Source organism: Tiliqua scincoides, chromosome 4, assembly GCF_035046505.1.
Source record: "Tiliqua scincoides isolate rTilSci1 chromosome 4, rTilSci1.hap2, whole genome shotgun sequence".
Taxonomy (NCBI): Eukaryota; Metazoa; Chordata; class Lepidosauria; order Squamata; family Scincidae; genus Tiliqua; species Tiliqua scincoides.
Window position 1 is genome coordinate 115,979,425 of NC_089824.1, and position 20,813 is coordinate 116,000,237.

At 45.0% G+C, this 20,813-nt stretch overlaps 1 protein-coding gene across 1 annotated transcript in view; it reads left to right on the forward strand.

Annotated features, from left to right (window-relative positions):
* The window catches only part of CACNA1E (calcium voltage-gated channel subunit alpha1 E), a 360,216-nt gene that overhangs the window by 263,742 nt on the left and 75,661 nt on the right, over nucleotides 1-20,813 (forward strand). Inside the window, exon 26 of the mRNA XM_066623540.1 lies at nucleotides 1,156-1,167. Coding sequence (XP_066479637.1) covers nucleotides 1,156-1,167 — 12 coding nt within the window. The remainder of the gene's footprint in view (nucleotides 1-1,155; nucleotides 1,168-20,813) is intronic.

The following is a 20,813-nucleotide window of genomic DNA, read 5'->3' on the forward strand; positions in this document are numbered from 1 at the left end:
TCTTCTGTGCTGCCATAGCTGTGTGCCATGGGTGCTCAGGATTGGGCTGTAAGGCTGCAGTCCTATGCATATTTACCTGGAAGTAATCACCATTTATTATAATGGGACTTACTTCTGAGTAGACGTGCCTAGGATTGGGCTGTACTAAATGTGAGGAAATGTGCAGTGGAGAATGGCAGACATTGGAGGTAAGGTACAAGAGGAAAGTTTGCAAGGGTATACATTTGGAAACAGAAAAGATGGTCAAGGTTTTCGCCAGATGTTTTGGACCTCTCTTTGTCTGTATATGCCATAGTAATGAAGAAAACAGTGTCTACATCTAGATAGACTGACCCCCACATTCATTCATCCCTACATATTCCCTTGGACATTCATCCACTCACTCCTCCTTCTGCACAGAGCCTGACATGCATTTAACCCACATCATAAGCAAGTTCCCCTTCTATGTTTACCTGATCTTAAACTTTAGTGTGTTATATTTTCCAACTTGGAAATATGTTCCATTAATTCAAAATTAACGTTTTTAGGATTTCTCCTCATGGGAAGACTGAGGAAGATACAGGTGCTGTTCCTGTGAAGCTTCTAGCAGCATTGTGAAGAGTGGATTTATGTTGGGAAAGGGTTAAACATCTTCTCCTAGAAGGCCACTTTTTATTTTCAAAGCAGCTACATGGGGTTAATTAGTAAGAGAGAGAGAAAAAAACTCAGGCAGGAACACAGATCTCCTGCATCACTTCTAGTTTGTCTTTAAAGATGAACATGGTCATGTCATGAATATATTTCACAGAAACAGCAGCCAAGACTGGCTCTCTCTGACAAGTGTACCTTTATATTACCTGTATTTGCACATATGTATTTTTATACTTTGCATTTTTAGCCCGGTGTTATTCCTAAGAACTGAAGTGACCCTTGGTAAGTGGAATCAAAGTGAGAGAAGCATGTGAGCTCTAGAGTGGAAAAAATGAGCAGAATGTCAGAATATGGAGGTTGTGAGATGGGATTGTTGCTCCTCTCAAATGCAGATCTTGTTCCAGCAGTCTCTCCTCCTCATTCCTTTGCTCTCTGCTGATAGTCCGTTTCCTGATCTTTTCTGTTTTCTTTCCATCTATCTGTCGATCTGGCTTTGTGACTTCACATCTGGGCCCTTACCCATAGGAATGCTTTGGGGTAATTATCTTTTTTTTGTTTCTCTTTGGGGGGGTACAAGAGATGGAAAGAGGACTTGAGTAGAAGAACCTGGTTGCCTCTCTATCTGTTACATTACAGTCAATTCACATAGTCTTCATTTGAAAAAATGCCTTGTGATTGTGCTATCAGATAGCATGATGTACCTGCTATTCAGAGAGTGCTTCTAAGACACGCTCCAGTTCTGAAACGTGCTTCCTGAGAATCATGTATAATTATGGAGTGTTCTGTGCAGGGGAAATATAACCTCTCATACTACGATTAGTGGTAGTTCAGCCATCATCAACTGTGTAGCCACATCATCATCAACTTGTGCCTTATGAAACTTTGGAGGGTCTTGTTTCAAGGGGTCCTTTGAAGTCTAAAAAAAAAACACTCCACTGTCAGCTGCCATATTCAGGATTTCTTAAAGCGCCTTGTGAAAGTATGTGAGTAGCGGGTAGATACAAATCTGTATTGGCAAGGAGGTAAAGAGGGTCCCATATCAGGCACAACAATGTGTCCCTGTGAGTGACTCTTTCTATCATTATTTACCATTGTGCCAATTGTCTAAAGACATTAAGCTGAAGTGCTTGGATGGTCTTATTTCAACTGAAAAATGACAGTTTGGCCTCTGCAGAAGAAAACTGATTTTTTTAATTAGCAGTCTAATTAGTTTGTGAGATTGGTCTGTTACATACAATATAGCAGTTTTTTGTCCACCTGATCCATAATATCAAGAGTCAGTTGCCTGAGAATTAATGCTGTTCCTTGTGAACACAAAGAAAACTGAGGACATTTGCTTAAAACATAATGAATTTTTTTTTTTGTTTTTATATCGCTTATGTTGTAAAGGCAACATAGTGTAAAGAGGAACCAACCAGGGGCTGGTGTAGCATGAAATAGTCTGAAAACATGAAAGGGTGGCCTAGTGATTTCCCTTGGCAAATTTTGGTCATCTTGGTCATCTCCTGAGACCAAGAGGATACTGGTATGTGGTATTGTATTTATGCCTGACTTGAAATGGCTGCAGTTGCTTTCTCTGATCAGTGGTTTCAATGGAACAGGAAGTTGAGCAGCAATGCAGTCCTACAGCACATGAGAAATTGTTACATATGCGGCCTTATTTTATGCATGTTTACTAGTCCCCCTGAATCCAAAGGGATTTGCTCAGAAGTAAGCATGCATGGGACTGCAGCCTTAGTAGGGCTTGTCATTTCTGTTTTGACTTCAGATCACTTATTTGTGGACTCTCCAAAACTAGAAGTGTCTAAAATACAACTGAATATGGGCTAGATCAAGGTTGAAAGTTTGCAGAGTTTAAAATAGCTTACAGTTGACTCCACGCGTTCATCCCTTTAAGTTCTTCCTTGCTTGTAGACTAAATTCACACAGGTAAATATGAAACCTTGCAGAGTTACTTGTCAATATTGCACCAGGACTATACTACCTGGTAAAGTCCAAGTCAGTTATCTCAGGCTGCAGATTTTTGACACTATTAATGGGCAGCAAATTGTCCTTTATTGAATGTGTGTGTTTATATTTATCTTTTTATTGAACTAAGAGTCCAATCCTGCACAGCGGCTTATCATGGCATGCACTGTTGCAAACATGTTGTAAAGCACATTTGCCAGGGTTAGCACCAGCCGAACACATGAATTGGTCCAGAGTGAGCTTGCACTAGGTCAGCAGTAATGGGAAGCCAGAGATCTGCTGCCTAGCGCTCGCCCAGGTGCTGGGCGGTGGAATGAGTGGGGGCATGGGGGGAGTTGGAGAAGAGGCATTCCGAGGCGAGGGGAGGTGGGGTAGGGCAGGGCGGGGAAAGGGCAGGGAGGAGGTGTGACAGAGGGAAAGAGGGGAACGGGACTGGTGGAGCTCAGCTTCACCAGATCCAGAGCACAGGAGACTTGGGACTCCTTGATACTGCACCAGCTGAAGAGCCATCGCAGAATCGAGTAGCTCCATTGCAGAGCTACTTCACTTACCCAGGGGAAGGGGACAAAAGTTCCTTCTCCCGAGGAGCCAGTAGCAGCTGCCTGGGGCACGCTAGATACTGTGGCAGCCATTTTTGGCACCACAGCAGCCCTGCACACCAGGCAGCTCAGAAATGGGCTGCAACTTGCTTACTGTGGAGCAAAAGGAATTTCAGTTTTCCATCTCAGGTACTGAAATGTCACTCTTGCTCTGTTTCCAAGTACAGAAGCATATACACTTTCAAAACAAAAGGAAGACGCTTTTTCTTGTACAGGTGGGACCTTGGTATCCACTGATTTGACTCACCATTGATACCAAGGTCCACCTTTAAATGCCTTGTAACAAGGGAAAAAAGCACCAAAATCCAATTTCCACCTTTGTACTGTTAATTAATTATAATTTAATTCCACTCAGTTCTATTATTCACCCTATCTAGTGACTGAATGCAGTATAGCTTCTGTACCAATGCATTTTGGGATAACAATGGAGGAGAAGGAAACCTGGAAGTGGATCTTTAAAGCTATTTTTCCATTGATTTGGTATCCACTGACTTTTTTTATCCCCTGGAGGTTCCAGAATGGAATCCCAGTGGATAACGAACATGGCACAACCTGTATCTTCCTCTGCACCACCACCTACTTTTTGAGTAGAAATGGAGTACATGCAGCTAATTAAAGCCGTAAGCTTTCAGAGTAACTGCTATTAACTAGAAATAAGGGAAGAATATCTCCCACTCTCCCCCACCCCCTCCACCAGCAGATCTTGATTGCTGCAAAATCTGGAGTAAAGGTTGTAGCTTGCCCCTCCCATTTCTCAAGACCTTTGCCTGCTTCTGAGATTGTGGTTAATCTTCCAGAATGCTTTAAAGCTGACATTAAGAAGACAGAACCATTTTATTCTCCATTGTCGTGAACAATAGAATGAAATTGTAGGGAGACACTTTTTGGTTAGATGTTTAAAAAGAACAGTGTAATTAAGACAAGTTAGACAATGCAACAGATTCCTCACAAAAAACTGTGAATTTTCCTCCATTAGAAATTCATAATGGTTCTCATTTTCTAATTGAAATATGTGGAAGCTCTTTGGCCTGAATCTACTGCTGTTTAATGCCAGTTCAGTCAGCAACAAAGCAACTATCTTCCTGGATTTAATCCTAGGTGAGGTGACTGACCAGACTTGTAGTACTGAGGCCTGGTTGGACATACTAAGATGGGTGAATCTATCAGCTCTGTCCAACAGGGTTCAGTTTTATTCAATAGCCAGGGTTGTAGAGGTAGGGAGGAGGACTTGTGGTGTTCTGTAGTGATTCCATCCCCCTACTGATATCCTGCTACCCTGATACCCTCATTGAGTTAAAAGCCTGTGTCTGAGACTTGGGAAGTAGGACAGGATAGGGAATCTGTGCTGTATTGCCCACTGTGGTGCCCAACAGTCTCCCTAGGGTGGGCTTGGAGATGGTACTCAAGTCTCCAAAGTCTTGGAGGACATCAGTGTAACAAAAACACCCAGGAAAAGTATAACTCAGGAGTTTGTGGCCATCATGATATCCATCAACCTGTCCCAGGTAATAACAACACCCACACGTTAGTCAAGGTGTTCTTTCATCTTGTTTTTTTTCCTTCTGAGCAGTTGACTGGTGATCTGGTGGTGGAGATCAACATCTCTCCTTTTACCTGGACAGATCACTACCTATTAGGGTTTAGGTTAACTGTAATATTAGACCACTGCAGTGACCTATTTAGAAGGTCCATCCTCAGAGGCTTATGGATCCAGTTGGGTCCTTGATGGCTCTAGGGGATTTTCCCACAATTTCTACAGTGATTCTGCAGAGGCTCTGGTTGACCTCTAAAGTGAGGACCTATCTAGGACCATGAACACAATTGTTCCTGAACACTCTGTGCTCTCCTGTGGAGCCAAATTATTCTTTGGCTCTCTGAGGAACTAAGGGCTCAATACTATCCTGCTCTGGAACAGGCAAACCAAGAGGCTTGCTCTGTATCTAGTGCAGGATAGGGGCCAGAATCTGTTCAACCAGAGGCAAGGCGAAACTTTTCCCCTTACCCCTGGGTAAAGCGCCCTGGCCCCAATGAGTCTTCTCGTACTTGTGCCACCTCCTGAGGTGGCGCAAGTCTGAGGAGAGTGGAGTGGCTTGAAGCCACTTCGAACTCCCCGGGAACAGGGGTTGGGATCCGGCATAACTGCTGGACCCCAGCCCTGCCTCCCGCTCCCCACCCACCCCCAGGGCTGCCCACCGGCCGCCCTCCCCCCGCCCAGGAATGCCTCCCTCCTGCCTCCTTCCCACCCACCCCTGAGCCTTGCGTCAGCCCAGCTGGGCTGATGCAAGGCTCTCTCCCTCCATCAGCATGTGGGCTTTTGTCAGCCTCTGCAGGCCAGCGTGACTCTGTGCACCAGCCTTGCTGACTCTCAAGGAGGCGCAAACCTGCCTTATGGCACGTTTGTGACCCTCCTGGGCCAGTGCAAGGGACTTGTGCCGGCCCATGTGCAGCTCAGGATTGTGCTGCACGGGAATGAAGTAGCAGGACAGATAGGTACAACAGCAATAAAGACTCATGGTGAATCTGATCAAACACAAGGTAAACTCCATTTTAGGAGCTACTCTGAGGTGATGATGGCTTGATTCTCTGCTGCAATCGCATATGCCCAGAGTCATCCAGTGGAGATTTTCCAGGTAGTCCAAAAGTCTGTTGCATCTTGGTACACAGAGAGATTAGTTGGAGTCCTTGGTAGTTTGCTGTGACCGGTTTGTGAGACACTTTGCAGATACAACTGTTCACATCCATCATGTCTTAGATGTTGGTTCGACTGATAGCACCATAACTGCTTATCCTGTTGTTTTGGATTTTTTCAGCTTGTGCAGGCAGAGGACTGGGGGCCCAATCCTGTCCAGCTTTCCAGTGCCAGTGCAGTTGTGCCAACAGAGCATGTGCTGTACTCTGTGATGAGGGGCCATCATGGAGGTCTCCTCAAGGTAAGGGAACATTTGTTCCCTTACATCTGGGCTACAGTGGATTGGGCCCTAGGACAGGATCATTGGAAGCATCCAGTCATTCATGTGTGCACTTGACACTTATCCATCCTGGCTGGCAATAGCAGCTGAGGGGGGACAACGGGCTGAATGGTTTGGGAGGGTGGTGTATTGCCAGAAGGGCAAAAGTTCTTTTCAGATACGGAGACAAGGAACAGACTGATGGGAGACAGGCAGGAGCCGGGATTTATTACTTTGCACATGCAACAATTCCCTCAGACAATACAGCAGCAATTTTCAACCTTCTTCTCATGGCACACTGACAAGGCACTAAGGGCACAATCCTAACCCCTTATGTCAGTGCTTTCCAGCACTGGCATAGCAGTGCCAATGGGACATGTGTTGCATCCTGCAGTTGGGTGTCACCCACGGAGGCCTCCTCAAAGTAAGGGAATGTTTGTTCTCTTCCCTCAGAGCTGCACTGCCCTTATGGCAGTGCTGGAAAGTGCTGACATAAGGGGTTAGGACTGCACCCTAAAATTGTCAGGGCACACATCAGTCTTTTGACAAGGTACACCATGCTGCTCGTGGTGGGTTCACATCCCTCAATGGCCCTGTTAATAAATGATATTTATTTAATAAATAAATAAATCCACCAAACTCCCACAGCACATCTGTGGACCTTTTGCAGTACACCAGTGTGCCGCGGTGCACTGGCTGAAAATTGCTGCGATACAGCAATCTTATGTCCTTCCAAATAGAAGTGGCACCTCCTTCTACTGGATGTGTTCTTGTTGGCCAATTTGCATTTGGCCAATCTGCAGCTGACCAAATGCCATGCATGAGGCATATGGCATTTCTAGCCCCCATTTATAGTTCCATGGGAAAAAGTAGCTGATACAATCCCCTAAGATTTTGCTTCATCCAGGCATGTGGCCTTGGCTTAATGCTCAGAACCTGACATAAGCAAGGAAGACATCATTTCTAACAGGCGCAGAGTAATGAAGTGTAACTCAGCACTTTTACCCCAAAATTAACCCAATAGTGGAGGAACGGATTGACCATCAGGGAGAAACTGCAGACCTCTATGTATCCTCAGCATACATAGATCTTCTAGAATGTGCCAATAGAGGTAGTTGTTGGTGGTGCCCCCTCTTGAAGAAACCCTTCATAAAACTGAATATTTTTCAGATCTAATGACCAGTTTGCCAGTTCTGGTCACGGTGCTCAAACATGTAGGGGCAATCCAGCTCCAGCTTGGAAGAAACCAATTTTTTTGCATCACTTTCAGTCTAGTTTTCAGCCTGGCTTTGAGGTGGCCTTCGTTGCCTTGGTGAATGGCCTTCACTGGGAACTGGACTAAGGGAGTGCATCTGTGTAGGTTCTGCTGGATTTCCCAGCAGCTTTCAGTACCATTGATCAAGGTATTTTTCTGGAGTCCCTGATAGATTAGGCCTTCAGGGCACAATGTTTTGCAGTGTCTCAGTGCTTTCCTGGTTGGTAGCTTCCTGAAGATGATGCTGGGAGACTCTTGTTCTGTACCATTGCTGTTGGCCTTTAGTGTCCACTTCATTCTCCTCTCTGCACTTTTCAACATCAACATGAAACTGCTGGGGGAGGTCACTGGAAGATGATGGGGTGAGTGTCACCAATATGCAGATGACTCTCAGCTATACCGTCCCTATCCTTCATCATCCAAGGATGACATGGAAGTCCTGAACCAGAGCCTGATGTCAGTAATGGACGGATAATGACAAACAAGCTAGAGCAGGGGTGCTCAATACGTCGATCGCGATCCACCGGTCGATCTCGAGGCAAAATGAGTCAATCGCAGGCTTCTCTCCCGTCCACGCATCCCTGGGAGTGAGCCCCATCCTGAGAGTGACGCATCCCTGGGAGTGAGCTCCTGTCCACGCATCCCTGGGAGTGAGCTCCCATCCTGAGAGTGACGCATCCCTGGGAGTGAGCTCCTGTCCACGCATCCCTGGGAGTGAGCTCCCTGGGAGTGAGCTCCTGTCCACGCATCCCTGGGAGTGAGCCCCAGTTGACTCTAATGGGGCTGACTAGTGAGTAGACCTGGCGAGGAGCCGCTGGCAGGCTTCTCTCCTGACCACGCATCCCTGGGAGTGAGCCCCATTGACTCTACTGGGGCTGACTTAACTTTCCCCTGTTTTTGCACTGGTATGTATGGAGATCTGCGCCCCCGAAACTTCCATCTGTTGGTTCTGTGTGCAAGGAGTTTTGCACTGTTCTTGCTGTGATGTCTATACAGAGATCTTCCCTCCCCCACACCTTTCCCCTGCTTTTGCACTGGTATGTATGGAGATCTGCTCCCCCCCCCCACTTGTATTGGAATCAAGGAAGATCTGGTGAGGAGGTAGATGTGGTGTCAGCAGTGGCCCCTTTAAGGGTAAGGCCTGGGCATCCAGCAGAGTGTGCTGTGCAGCTGCAGCCACTTGAAGGCAATAGGGCCCTCAGGGATATAAGAGCACCTGAGGCAGGAAGGGCTCCACTTATTTATGTGAGTCAGCCTTTTCCTACATGAAGATCATTAAGTCCAAGTACTGTTCCACCATGACTGATGAACATTTGGAAGTGTGCTTGAGGCTGGCTGTCAGCAGCTACTATGCATCCTTGGCTGATTCACTTCAGTGCAAGTCATCAAAGTAAACTCAAGTAATTACAAAAAATGTTTATAGTTAATTATGTTGTGTTGTGCAATATTGGCTCATGCGGTTATGCAAGGTACACCAACATACATTGTACGTATAAATGTTATATGTTATGATGATGTGAACATTGTAAAAAAACTCTGGTAGATGTCCGGACCTTGCTGGGTTTCAAAGTAGCTCTCGCGCCAAAAAAGTGTGAGCACCCGTGAGCTAGAGGATTGCGTCCTTTTTGATCTGGAGGAGGCTAAACAGTGCTTGAAAATTAGCTATGAGCCTGATCTAGCCTGTAGCTAGTTCTCAAACTACAGATGCAACCACTTTAGTTCAAGAGATATAAACTAGGCTCTCTGTTAAGATGGACAACACAATCCTGCCCAATGATGTAACAGGCAGCCCTAAGATCCCCAGCACCACATGCTAACAGTACAGCCAGTGGGGCCAGGGAGGCTGCTGGACTTTTGTCCCTTTCCCGTGAGGAAGGCCCCAGAACCTGCAATGGGGCAACTTGCATTTAAACAAGCTATCTTGCTGGGGCAGATGAGAGAAGCCCCATGTTGGGCTTTGCAGCCCGGCATGGGGGATAGGATCCAGTGGAGGAGGCCCCTCTGTCCTGCCCTCCCCTATTCCAAAATCCACACATGGTGGTGCTACTTACTGCTGGTGGCTCATCATTGTCCTCCTCCCGGTGCTGAAGCCCAGCGCTGACTGGTGCTGGCCCACTGCCAGCACCCCGTTCTCTCTGGGTGCCACAAATGTGCTTTATAGCATGCTTGCCTACAGCTAGTGCTGTCAGTACGAGCATACCAGTGCTAGCGCCCTTATGATTGGGCTCTAAACCAGTTTGAAGTTCAGGAGAGAATGGATCACATTTGAATGCCTGTCAGGGAGATAAAGTGGGGGATAAATTTGCAAATAAATAAAATAAGTTCACAGTTAACAGCCCAATCCTATCCACACTTTCCTGGGAGTAAGCCCTATTGACTCTAATGGGACTTACTTCTGAGTAGACATGCATAGGATTGGGCTGTTTGTTGGTTGCTACGTAATTAATGGATTTTAGTTTACTTCTCACCTGCCTTTTAGCCAGTTAATTAACTGATTAAATGTAAATAAATTTGCTTTTATTTCCTAATTTATTCTTGGACTGAATGTAGTTGGCCTGCATCTTAGGTGCATGTAACTTGTGCAAATTCAACTACACACACTTGGCAAAAAAAGTTTAAATAGTGCAAGTGATTCCACCTGCCATTCCACTTACTAATTACAGGGCTGAGTGTGAGTGTGTGACTGGAGAATGAGGCTTCTGTTCCCTCAGTCAGTCTAAGTTCCTACCTGCCTCTTATAGTTTTTAAATAGACAATATGTATGTTTCTGGTGAGTTTTCATGATAATTTTGAGCACGGTGTATGTGATTTTAGCTTTGCGTGCTGACTCTGGAAAATAACCATCATATAAGATGCAGGCTGACTGTACATCAAAATAAATCTCTTTTTTATCCCATTAAGAATTTAGAAGTCTTGCTTCGCCTGAATGCCTGAAGGGTAATTAGAGTTACAGCAAAAAGAGCTGGATGGTTTGGAACCTCTCTCTGCCATCAAAGTCTGAAAAGCAGACAGACAGAAGCATTTTCAGTTTTAACTGAAGACCAAAGAGACAGAAAATGCAGAGTCTTTAGTTGGTCTGCTGAAACTTTTGCTGGGTTGTAATGATCAGAAATTATCTTACCTGCTTTAGCAGTTTGTTTGTTTCCACTATATTCTGCTTGTATGCTTGCAAATAAAGCAGAGAGCGTGTGCTCTCATCCAAAAGAAGCTAATTCATGTAGTGCTGCCTTTTGACTTTTCACCACTTGGGAAAGCAGGAAGTGCTATGTGAAAGAAAGTGTGACAGCTTAAAGTCACTGCTGTATGTTAGAAGAAAAACTATAATATTTTCTTTTTATTCTTTAGTATTGTGAAACAGCAGCAGTGAAATGACTAAAAAAAAAAAATTAACAAGCCTGTGTTTAACTTGCAACCCTGCTCCTTACATCACAAATGAAAACAGATCCTGCTAATCAATCAATCAATGCTTTCGTTTACTAACAGGACATTTAAAGATGCATCCTTGATCCCACAAATATGCAAAATGACTTCATAGATACAGCTACTCCATCAGATACAGAGTACATTCTGCGAATTTCTCCTCTGCAAGTTGAAATAAATGAGAATTTTGCCAGAGCACCTTTGTTAACTGGGAATTTCCTGTTGGCAATAGCCATTAATTTCAAAGGGAGCTTTTGTAGGAGATTTCCCACTAATCTTGCCTAAAGGTATCTTCAGATTTTCAGAAAGCCTTTGATCAGTGAAGGAGTCTTAATTAGTCCTGAGGGGGAAAGAGTGCACGCCTGCTTGCTAGCTAGAAAACATGATGTAGGTCAGGGGTCAGCAACCCGCAGCTCTGGAGCCGAATGCAGCTCTTTCAGCTGTCTGCTGCGGCTCCTCAGGGTGAAAGTGGCAAAGGGGGTGACAGGAGCCACCTGTGTTGGGAGGGAGGGTGGGGTGCTTCCCTCCTCCCCCTAAGCTCACTGCCCTCCTCTCCCTTCACCCCCACCTGCCCCGCATTGGTTTCCCTTTTCAATTTTACCTACTGTAGGCTTAAGCTCCCTGTTTTTCCCTTTCCCAACTCTCCAGCAGGACACCCTCCTCCTCAGCCATTGCGAGCCCTTGCAGGTCTCCACTCAGTGCAAGGAGAAGCTTTTCCTCCACAGCAGAGGAGACATCCTGTGTGTCTACTCAGTAGTAAGCCTCATTACAGCGGATGAAGCTTACTCCCAGGAAAGGGGGCCTGGGATGGCAGCCTTGGAGCCTGCTCCTATGTGTGTCTACTCAGTTGTAAGCCCCATTACAGTGGATGAGGCTTACTCCCAGGAAAGGGTGCCTGGGATTGCAGCCTTGGAGCCTGCTCAAGGCCAAGCGCAAGGATGGGTGAGTGGGAGCCTGCGCAGGTCTGTTCGAGACCAAGCCCCGCTGTAGTCCCTGGGCTACTCCCAGGAAGGTGTGGAGGGCTGTAGCCTCAGCCCCCTCCTGTGCAGGTCTACTCACAAGTAAGCCCTGCTGTAGTCAGTGGGGCTTCCTCCCAGGAAGGTGTGGAGGGCTGCAGCCTCAGCCCCCTCCTATGCAGGTCTACTCACAAGTAGTCAGTGAGGCTTCCTCCCAGGAAAGTGTGGAGAGGACTGCAACCTGAGAGCTCCAACCAACTTGTCTGCTCAGAAGTCCCATTGTAGTCAATGGGGCTTACTCCCAGGATAGTGTGGAGAGGGTTGCAGCCTGAGTGAGGGAGGGCAGGCAGGGCAGAAGCTGGCCTGTGGCTCCCCCCCCAGCTCCCCCCCCCAGCTCTGGCTTCTTCTCTTCTCCACCTCTGGAGTCTGTGTCCTTTTTTCCTTCCAGCAGGGTGCGTCTGGAAGGTGGGGGGAGTTCTTTAGTATCCATGTAAGATAAGCAGATGTCATAACCACCATATGTATTGGAATCCTGGAAGATCTGGTGAGGAGGTAGATGTGGTGTCAGCAGTGGCCCCTTTAAGGGGAAGGCCTGGGCATCCAGCAGTGTGCTGCACAGCTGAAGGCAATAGGGCCCTCAGGGATTTAAGGACCACCTGAGGCAGGAAGGGGGGTGTGGGTTGGAGAAGGAGTGCAGGTTGGAGAGGAGACTGAGTTGCCTTATTGACTTTGACTTGGATCCTCTGACTAATTTGACTGACTGACTGACTTTGGAATCTGACCTTGGACTGAGACTTGGCTTATTGACATTGGACTCTACCCTGGATACTCTGACTGACTTTGTGACTATTGGACTGCTGGAGACACTGGAGTTTGAAGTGTGGCTGCTGTGCCCAAGACCTGCTGAGGACCAAGGGTCTGCTGTAGTGGTGGGAGACTGCTGGCAGGAGAGAGGACGTCTGCAGGTTGAACAGGCAAGCTACCCTGAAGGTGGGGTCCAGCAGGACTGTAGGGCAGAACCAGGGTCATTTGTTGGGGGAAAGAAGGGGAGCTAATTTGCTTAAAGTGGGCATAATTCTCCAGGCAGAGAATGGTCTTGGAATCAGGCAAAACACCATAGAGGACCAGGTGTCTGACAAGAATGGACAAGGACAAGAATGGACACAGGACAAGAATGTGAGACAAAACTAACTAAAAGCTACAAGAGGGGGCTACATTATAAAAATGGGACCTATAAGAACATAAAGGTAATTAAAAAAAACTATATATGCAGCATTATCTTCATTTTAGATGTCAAAAGGGTTTTATGGCTCCTGAGGGTTTTTTTCCTCTGGAAAATGGGCCCAAATGGCTCTTTCAGAGTTTAAGGTTGCCTACCCCGATGTAGGTAGAGGTAAGAGATATTTTCTGACAATGGACAGATGGCAAAGAGGCAAGGTGCCCCATAGAAGTGTAGTTGTTTTGCATGCTTCTGAATGACCTGGAGTAGAAGAGGAACAATACTGAGATTAAAATTAGAAGTGATGCAAGATACTAGACTGCAGAAAGCTGCAGATGGACCTTGCAAATTGAGGTGACTGAGCAATAAGACAGCAGGTCCTGGCACTGATGTGTAAAGTAATGCATAATGGCTAATAGCATTAATTATAATTCTAATTGTACAGTAACCAGTGTTGGATTTGAAACTGGCTGTTAAAACTCAAGAATGAGACCTTTAAAAGTCTACTGACACTAGGAGAGAGTGTTCTGCAGCAGGTAATATTAATAGCCTCTCTTTGTAAAAGCCTGTTTCCCCCGGTGCTGTGCAAATATATACCTTTGCACAACAATTCCTATGCAACGTTATGCTAGACCAGGGGTGCCCAAACCCCGGCCCTGGGGCCACTTGTGGCCCTCAAGGACTCCCAATCTGGCCCTTAGGAAGCCACCAGTCTCTAATGAGCCTCTCGCCCTCCAGAGACTTACTGGAGCCCATTCTGGCCTGATGCAACGGCTTTCAGCGTGACGGCCAACTGTTCGACCTCTCACATGAGCTGTGGGACAAGGGCTCCCTCCACTGCTTGCTATTTCACATCTGTGATGCAGCTGCAGCAGCAAAGGAAAGACTGGCCTTGCTTTGTGCAGGGCCTTTTATAGGCCTTGAGCTATTGCGACCTTCATTTATTCATATAAGTTCCATCTCTAGTATATTCATTTATGTAAACTTATGTAAATTTATTCAAATTTGAAATGTAAATTCTTTTTCCTGGCCTCTAACACAGTGTCAGAGAGATGGTGTGGCCCTCCTGCCAAAAAGTTTGGACATCCCTGTGCTAGACCAAGGGTGTCCAAACTTTTTGGCAGGAGGGCCACATCATCTCTCTGACACTATGTCGATGGCCAGGAAAAAAAAGAATTAATTTACATTTCAACTTTGAATAGATTTACATAAATGAATATATTAGAGATGGAACTTACATGAATGAATAAAGGTCTTGCAATAGCTTAAGGCCTATAAAAGACCTTGTATAAAGCAAGGCTGGCCTTTCCTTCACTGTTGCTACAGCATCACAGATGTGAAACAGCAAGCAGTGGCAGGAGCCCTCATCCCACAGCTCATGCAAGAGGTTGAACAGTCACCCTCATGCTAAGAGGGCCTGCACGATCTCCAGCATATCTCAAGAGGTCCAGAGGTTCATTGGAAATTAGGGACGTACCACAGGCCGGATTGGGAGTCCTTGAGGGCCGCAAGTGGCCCCAGGGACGGGGTTTGGGCACCCATGTGCTAGACCAGGGGTGCCCAAACCCCAGCCCAGGGGCCACTTGGGCACTCACAATCCGGCCCGCGGGGTGCCCCCTGAGACGCAACTGCTCTCAGTGTGAAGATGACTGTTTGACCTCTTGCATGAGCTGTGGAACGAGGGCTCCCTACACTACTTGCTGTTTCATGTTTGTGATGCAGCAATGGCAGTGAAGGAAAGGCTAGCCTTGCTTTGTGCAAGGACTTTTATAGGCCTTGAGCTATTGCAAGACCTTCATTCATTTATACAAGTTCCATCTCTAATATATTCATTTATGTAAATTTATTCAAATTTGAAATGTGAATTAATTCAGCCCCCGACACAGTGTCAGAGAGATGATGTGGCTCTCCTGCCAAAAAGTTTGGACACCCCTGTACTAGACTATCAGCCCATTCAGGAATTTTACAGATTTGGGGGTGCAGTCCTACTTGAAAGTAACTATGTATTCAATTAAGCTTATTCCAAAGTTAATGTGCATTGACCTGCACTATAAATCACCTATTTTTTCACCAATTGATTAGTTAATTTTTAATACAGGTGGGGCCTCCATATCTGCGGATTATTCATCCGTGGATCTGGTTCAACGCGAGTCCCCCCGGACCCGCGTGGAGCCAGATTTGGCCATACCTGAGCCCTCTGCAGGCACTGCACTCCATTTACCTCCGAAAGGCTTTCTGAAACCAGCAGAGACAGCATGCATCCACCCACTGCTGCTAGTGGCTTCAGAATGGCCTTTTCAGCAAAAAAACACAAAACTCTACTTAGTTTCCCTCAGAAATTAAGGCCCCAGAATGCCTTATATGTCAGGAAAACGTCACTTTTGGTTGGATGCGCAGTTTTTGTCCTCTGGAAACAGAACCCCCATGGATGCCAAGGCATGACTGGATGTGCCTTTTTAAGAGACTGAACTTTTCAAGACTGAAGGATGATTTACAGAAACTATCACTCAGTATCCAAGACCTGTACTGGTAGTTTCATATGCCCAAGGGAGCACTTCTCCAACACCAGCCCTCCATAGCACATGGATTCTGAAACTGGGAGGCTTTAAAAAATTGCCTGTGATATGGTATAGTGTCTGCTATTCAAAGAAAAGAAGTGTAACTGATATTTTATTAAATGAATACTTTATTATGGTTATGAAGGAAACTGCTGTATACATGTCAGATCATGGACCATCAAGCTTGTTATTGAATACTGTGACAGATGGCAGCTCTCCAGGGTTCAGACAATTATTTCCCAGCCCTACCTGGAGACACCAGGGATTAAACCTGGGAGATACCTGGGACTTCCTGGAGACACTAGGGATTGAACCTGGAACTTCCTGAATGCAAAGCATGATAGGTTGCAAGAGGCTAAACATAAGTGTACACATATTGCAGGTAGGTTTGCTAGTTTGGATGCATCCAAAATGTGAGGTTTTAAGGTGTGACCTAGTGATGTAGGAAGACTGTCTTGGAAGGCCTTGGAAAAATGGGGAAAATAGTACCAGGGCAGGATCTAATGATAAAGAGGAGGGACCCAGAAACAACATGAAAATAGTTTAATCTTTTCTACCCATCCAGCAGAGGAAAAAAACAAAAAACTGGAGAAACAGGGTCATGTGGGGTGACCTTAATTGTAAGTTCAAAAAGTCTCCTTTGAACTTTAATTTTGCTGATACTTTGAAGGCTTTAACTATCACTTGTCTGGCAGGAAATTTGTAGGTCTAAATGTTTAATGTCTACTAGCTTTTTGACATTGTTAAATTGTCATAATGTTATATTTGAAATAAAAATTAAAAGAGAAAATTCCACTGAGCATGCCCAAACCCTTGGCCCTACCTAAAGAAGTCTTTTGGATCCTAGCCATGGTTAAGACAAAGGGCTATCTTTAATATTTCCTTTTCAGTCCTTGTTATCGTAACAGATCAGAACCACATTGTGCCCCTAACTCACAGCCCTAGCTATTAAACTTGCCCTTATCAATCAAAATTGGCCATCACCAAAGTTTAGTTAATTAATCTCACAATGTAAGCCAGGTAAAGCATATAGCCTTATTTTATATGTTCCTTTGGAAATACAGTGGACCCTTGGTATCCCTGGGGGAGACAGTCCAGGACCCCTTGCAGATGCTGATTTCTGCAGATAATCAAAGAGGCAGCAGGGTCCTGCCAGGAAACTGGAAGTGTCTCCCAGACACTTCTGAGAGGAGTTTTTGGTTTGCCAAAAAATGAAAGTACCTTTCAGAGGCCTTCTGAGGCACTGGTAAGCCACATGTGACCTCTCTGTGTCTCAGAAGGCCTCCTGGACACTAATGGAAGGTCTTTGAGGCCCTCCAGACACAGGCTTGGCACCCACATTGAGTCAAATCTGTGGATGCTGAACCCAGGTGTCAAGAGGGCCCACTGTATGCAATTACTGTATGCAGTTACTGTATCAATCCATGCATTTACAAATGCAGAACCATTATTTAAGAATGACACCCAGCATTTCTGCAAGATGTACATCATGAGATCCAAGAATGGCAATTATAAAGTACAAAATGTATAAAACATGCAAACTGTGTTGCTGGTCACAGTGTGAGTCATTGTAATCCTAACATTCGTTCAAGAGCTTTGAATATGGTGCTTGTTGGGCAAGGTTTAATTAGCAGTATGTTTACATCTGTTTATGACTAGAAATTGTGCTGCCTTTTGTTTTAACCCTTACAAAAGGAGCATTTAATCAAAAGGGAACATCTTCCTTCAGAGATTTTCAAGGCTATTTGATAATGTGCTTGGCTCTTTCAAAGAGCCATGTGTTTTCTGCATAGACATCATCAATGGTATGACTCAGCTATCAAGGGAAAGCTTGTTCCCATGTACCCAAGGGAACCTACCTAGGGGAAAGCTTGGTCCCATGTAAGTATCTACCTTGAATGCTCAGGGTGAAGGTGTTCCATCTTTCCTGTAGAAGTCTGGGTGGAAGTAAAAAGATTGCAGTCAACCCAAAATTGCTTTTCAATAAACAAATCCCAGTGCATTTCAGGACATTTTCCTTCTTCAGGAGAAAAGTTTGCATACATTATTATTATTATTATTATTATTCTGCTTTTCAACAGAAAGTTCACAAAGCGGTTTACAGAGAAAATCAAACGAACAACTAATGGCTCCCTGTCCCAAAAGGACTCACAATCTAAAAATGTGCAAAAGAACACCAGCAGGCAGCCACTAGAAAAGACACTGCTGGGGTGAGGTAGGCCAGTTACTCTCCCCCCACTAAATAAAAGAAGAGCACCCACTTAAAAAGTGCCTCTTACCCAGTTAGCAGGGATTAGGTAATAAATTGGGTTTATTCCTAAATTTCTGCAGCAATATTCTAAAACTCTACAGATGTGTGTCACTCAGGTGCACTGTGCAAATAATTCAGCAGAAGGACTCATACAGGTGAAGTCATTCACACTTTAGCATTCTACAGTACTCAAGGCCAGCTTCAGAGGAGGACAGATTCAAGCAATTGCCCAGGTACTAACTGGCAAAAAACATGCCAGCCCAACAGTGCCACCATTTTCTCTTTGAGTGAAAGTCAAGAGGCAGCACAAGCGACTTCTCAGTTTGCACATCCCACCACTTAGTGGCTAAGTGGGCCCACCAAAGACCAGTCTGACAGGTCAACCCTATGCATATCTAATCAGAAGTCCCATTATAGTCATTGGGGTTTACTCCCATGTAAGTGTGGATAGGATTGCAGCCTGTATGATGTATGAATGTGTTGACTGTTCTGCAGTGCCAATCCCTGTTACTTGGAGCTAGCCCCAAATTATATCAAGTCAGTGCAGCTATGTACTCCTATCACTCCTAAGCTTAATTGCCAGTCTGGAGAACAAAGCCCAAAATTATATTAATCCAATAAAAACATGAATTTGCCTTGCTGCTGATATATGAATGAAGGAACATTGTGAACACCACAAAGTCATCAATTTCCCCCTAATTCCTTGACATAGTGAGCATTCTAAAATATATTGAGATAGTTTCCTGCCTTTTCAGAATTACTTTGGCATAATTAAATCTTTAAATGTGTTTTCATGTTATTTACCCCATGAAACGTCATTGTGCTTTGTAATCTAACTAAAACTGTTCTAAAATGCAATGGAAGAATGTCTAGATAAGTCTCATATTCCTAAAACAGCAAACCTTGAATTACTGACTGAAGCCAAGTACCCTATCATTAACTTGCCTTTCCTAATATTTATAATTTTAAGTACACGCTAATAGTGTGTTTAAGTACACATTATTTTAAGTACACACTATTAGTACACTATTTAGTGTACCCACACTAAATGGCCAAAATCTCCATAAATACAATCAGAACAGACAAACAGATCTGAACAGATCTTCACAGAACACTAGTCTTCATCCAATAGCTTTTGGAGGAATAGACCATCCTTAACTGTGATAAATCAGAGGTTAACTAGCCAGCCCAGGCCTGGCCCATGTCTTCTGCAGGGGCCTCAGATTTACTGGTGGCCCCTGGTCTGCGGGGATAGGCATTCACCTGTATCCAAGGTTTCAGGTATCTGTGGAGGGTTCTGGAACAGAACCTCACGGATAAGGGGGCACACCTATATTTACCTGCAGACTGGAGGATAGCCTCCCCCCCCTTCCGTCTTGTGGTCTTTCCTGGTTCTGCTCTAAAAGGGGAAGTGTCTCCATCCTGAGCAGCACAACCTTGTGAAGTGTGTCTTCTCTGCAGCATTGGTCACCTATGACAGGCAGTGCTATAAATCCATAACTGGATCCAAAGAAACATCAGCTCTAGTGTTTTTTAATATTTCAGTCTAAAGCTATTAAGACCAGCTCTTCCTTCTGTTGCAATTACACCCAATTTGCTGGAGTAAAGAACCTGGGGTAGAGTTATGAAGCACAGCAGCTATCCAGGGCAGTGGTTTTCAGACTTTCTACTTCTGAGGAACAGTTCCTCCCTTGAAATCTACCATTAAACCCTAGCACTTAGTAAGGGATTCTGGGACATATTTTACAGGTGCACATTCAGTTTGTGTAGGAGAATGGCCAGGCATTTTATGCCTCACTGTTATCCCACATGAGCTGTGTGTGTGTGTATGCCCTGCCATACCAGGGCAAACGTTACAAACTTTACTTCAGTAAAGTACTAATGGACAAACTGATTTTTGGAGAAGTTTGTTCACCATTATTGAACTTCTCATTAAAGAATCTCTGATCTCATTAATCTTCACCCCCACTTTAATCTTCTCATTAAAGAATCTCTTCGCAATCCCAGGAGTCCTCAGAACACAGTCTGAAAACCACTGGCTTGCCTGGGGGGAAGTTATTTTATAGGTACAAACCCTTTCAGACATGCTTTCTCCCTGGAAAGGGTATTCATGGCTGTGGGCAGCAGGATGCCTCTGAAAAGCCCTGCCCTCAACACCAGTGCAATTCATGGCACCACCGCCTCTTCCACAGTTACTGCGTTTATCTGTTCAAATACTGTAACTATGAAGGGGGTGTGGCTACAAAGTGCAACAGTGCCAAGGAGACACTTTCTGGCACACTCCTGCCACCTCCAGCCACATATTCCCCCTTCAGGGAGAGAAAACTTCTGAAGAGGGCTACAAAACTTCACATTTCCAGATTTATGTTCAATTCTTTTGAAAGCCCTCCGTGTGAAGATTGGAGGAAAAAAATAGCAATGTACTGAAAACAGGAGGAGAGGTTTTAGGCTTTTTCAAAATAAAAAATGCTTTGGCCTCCTTTATTCACAAACACCTAAGGATGGACTAGAAAGGCACTCAGTTTTCCTACCCTCTGTGGAAGATTCCTGGAATGTAGGCATACTTTCACTTGCATCTGCTTATCATGATATATCATTATATTTGAGAGATATCTATAATTATAACATAGACATATAACTAATTGCATTGCCAAAACTGTTTACTGAAAAAGGGAACATTTTGCTCCTGCCATTTGCTGAGAGAGACTGAAAAGAGAGAGCAAAACGATTGCTCTGACCTCCCAGAGACTGTGAGCTTATGACACATGGAGCATAATGGCATGATGCCTTTGTGACAGATGGTCCAACTCAGCAAGAGTGTCAGATCACCTGTTTTAACCTTGTTATCTCACTCTCACAACAATAAGATTTGAAATTGACAGATAATGCGAGCGATAAGGGAATACTCTGAAGTTGTAGCCAGCTTTTTATGCTCTCAGGCTGCGTGCTACTTGTGACCGGGACTTCTGTCATTTTGAGTTTGAAACTTCTTTCCAAAATATGATTTTA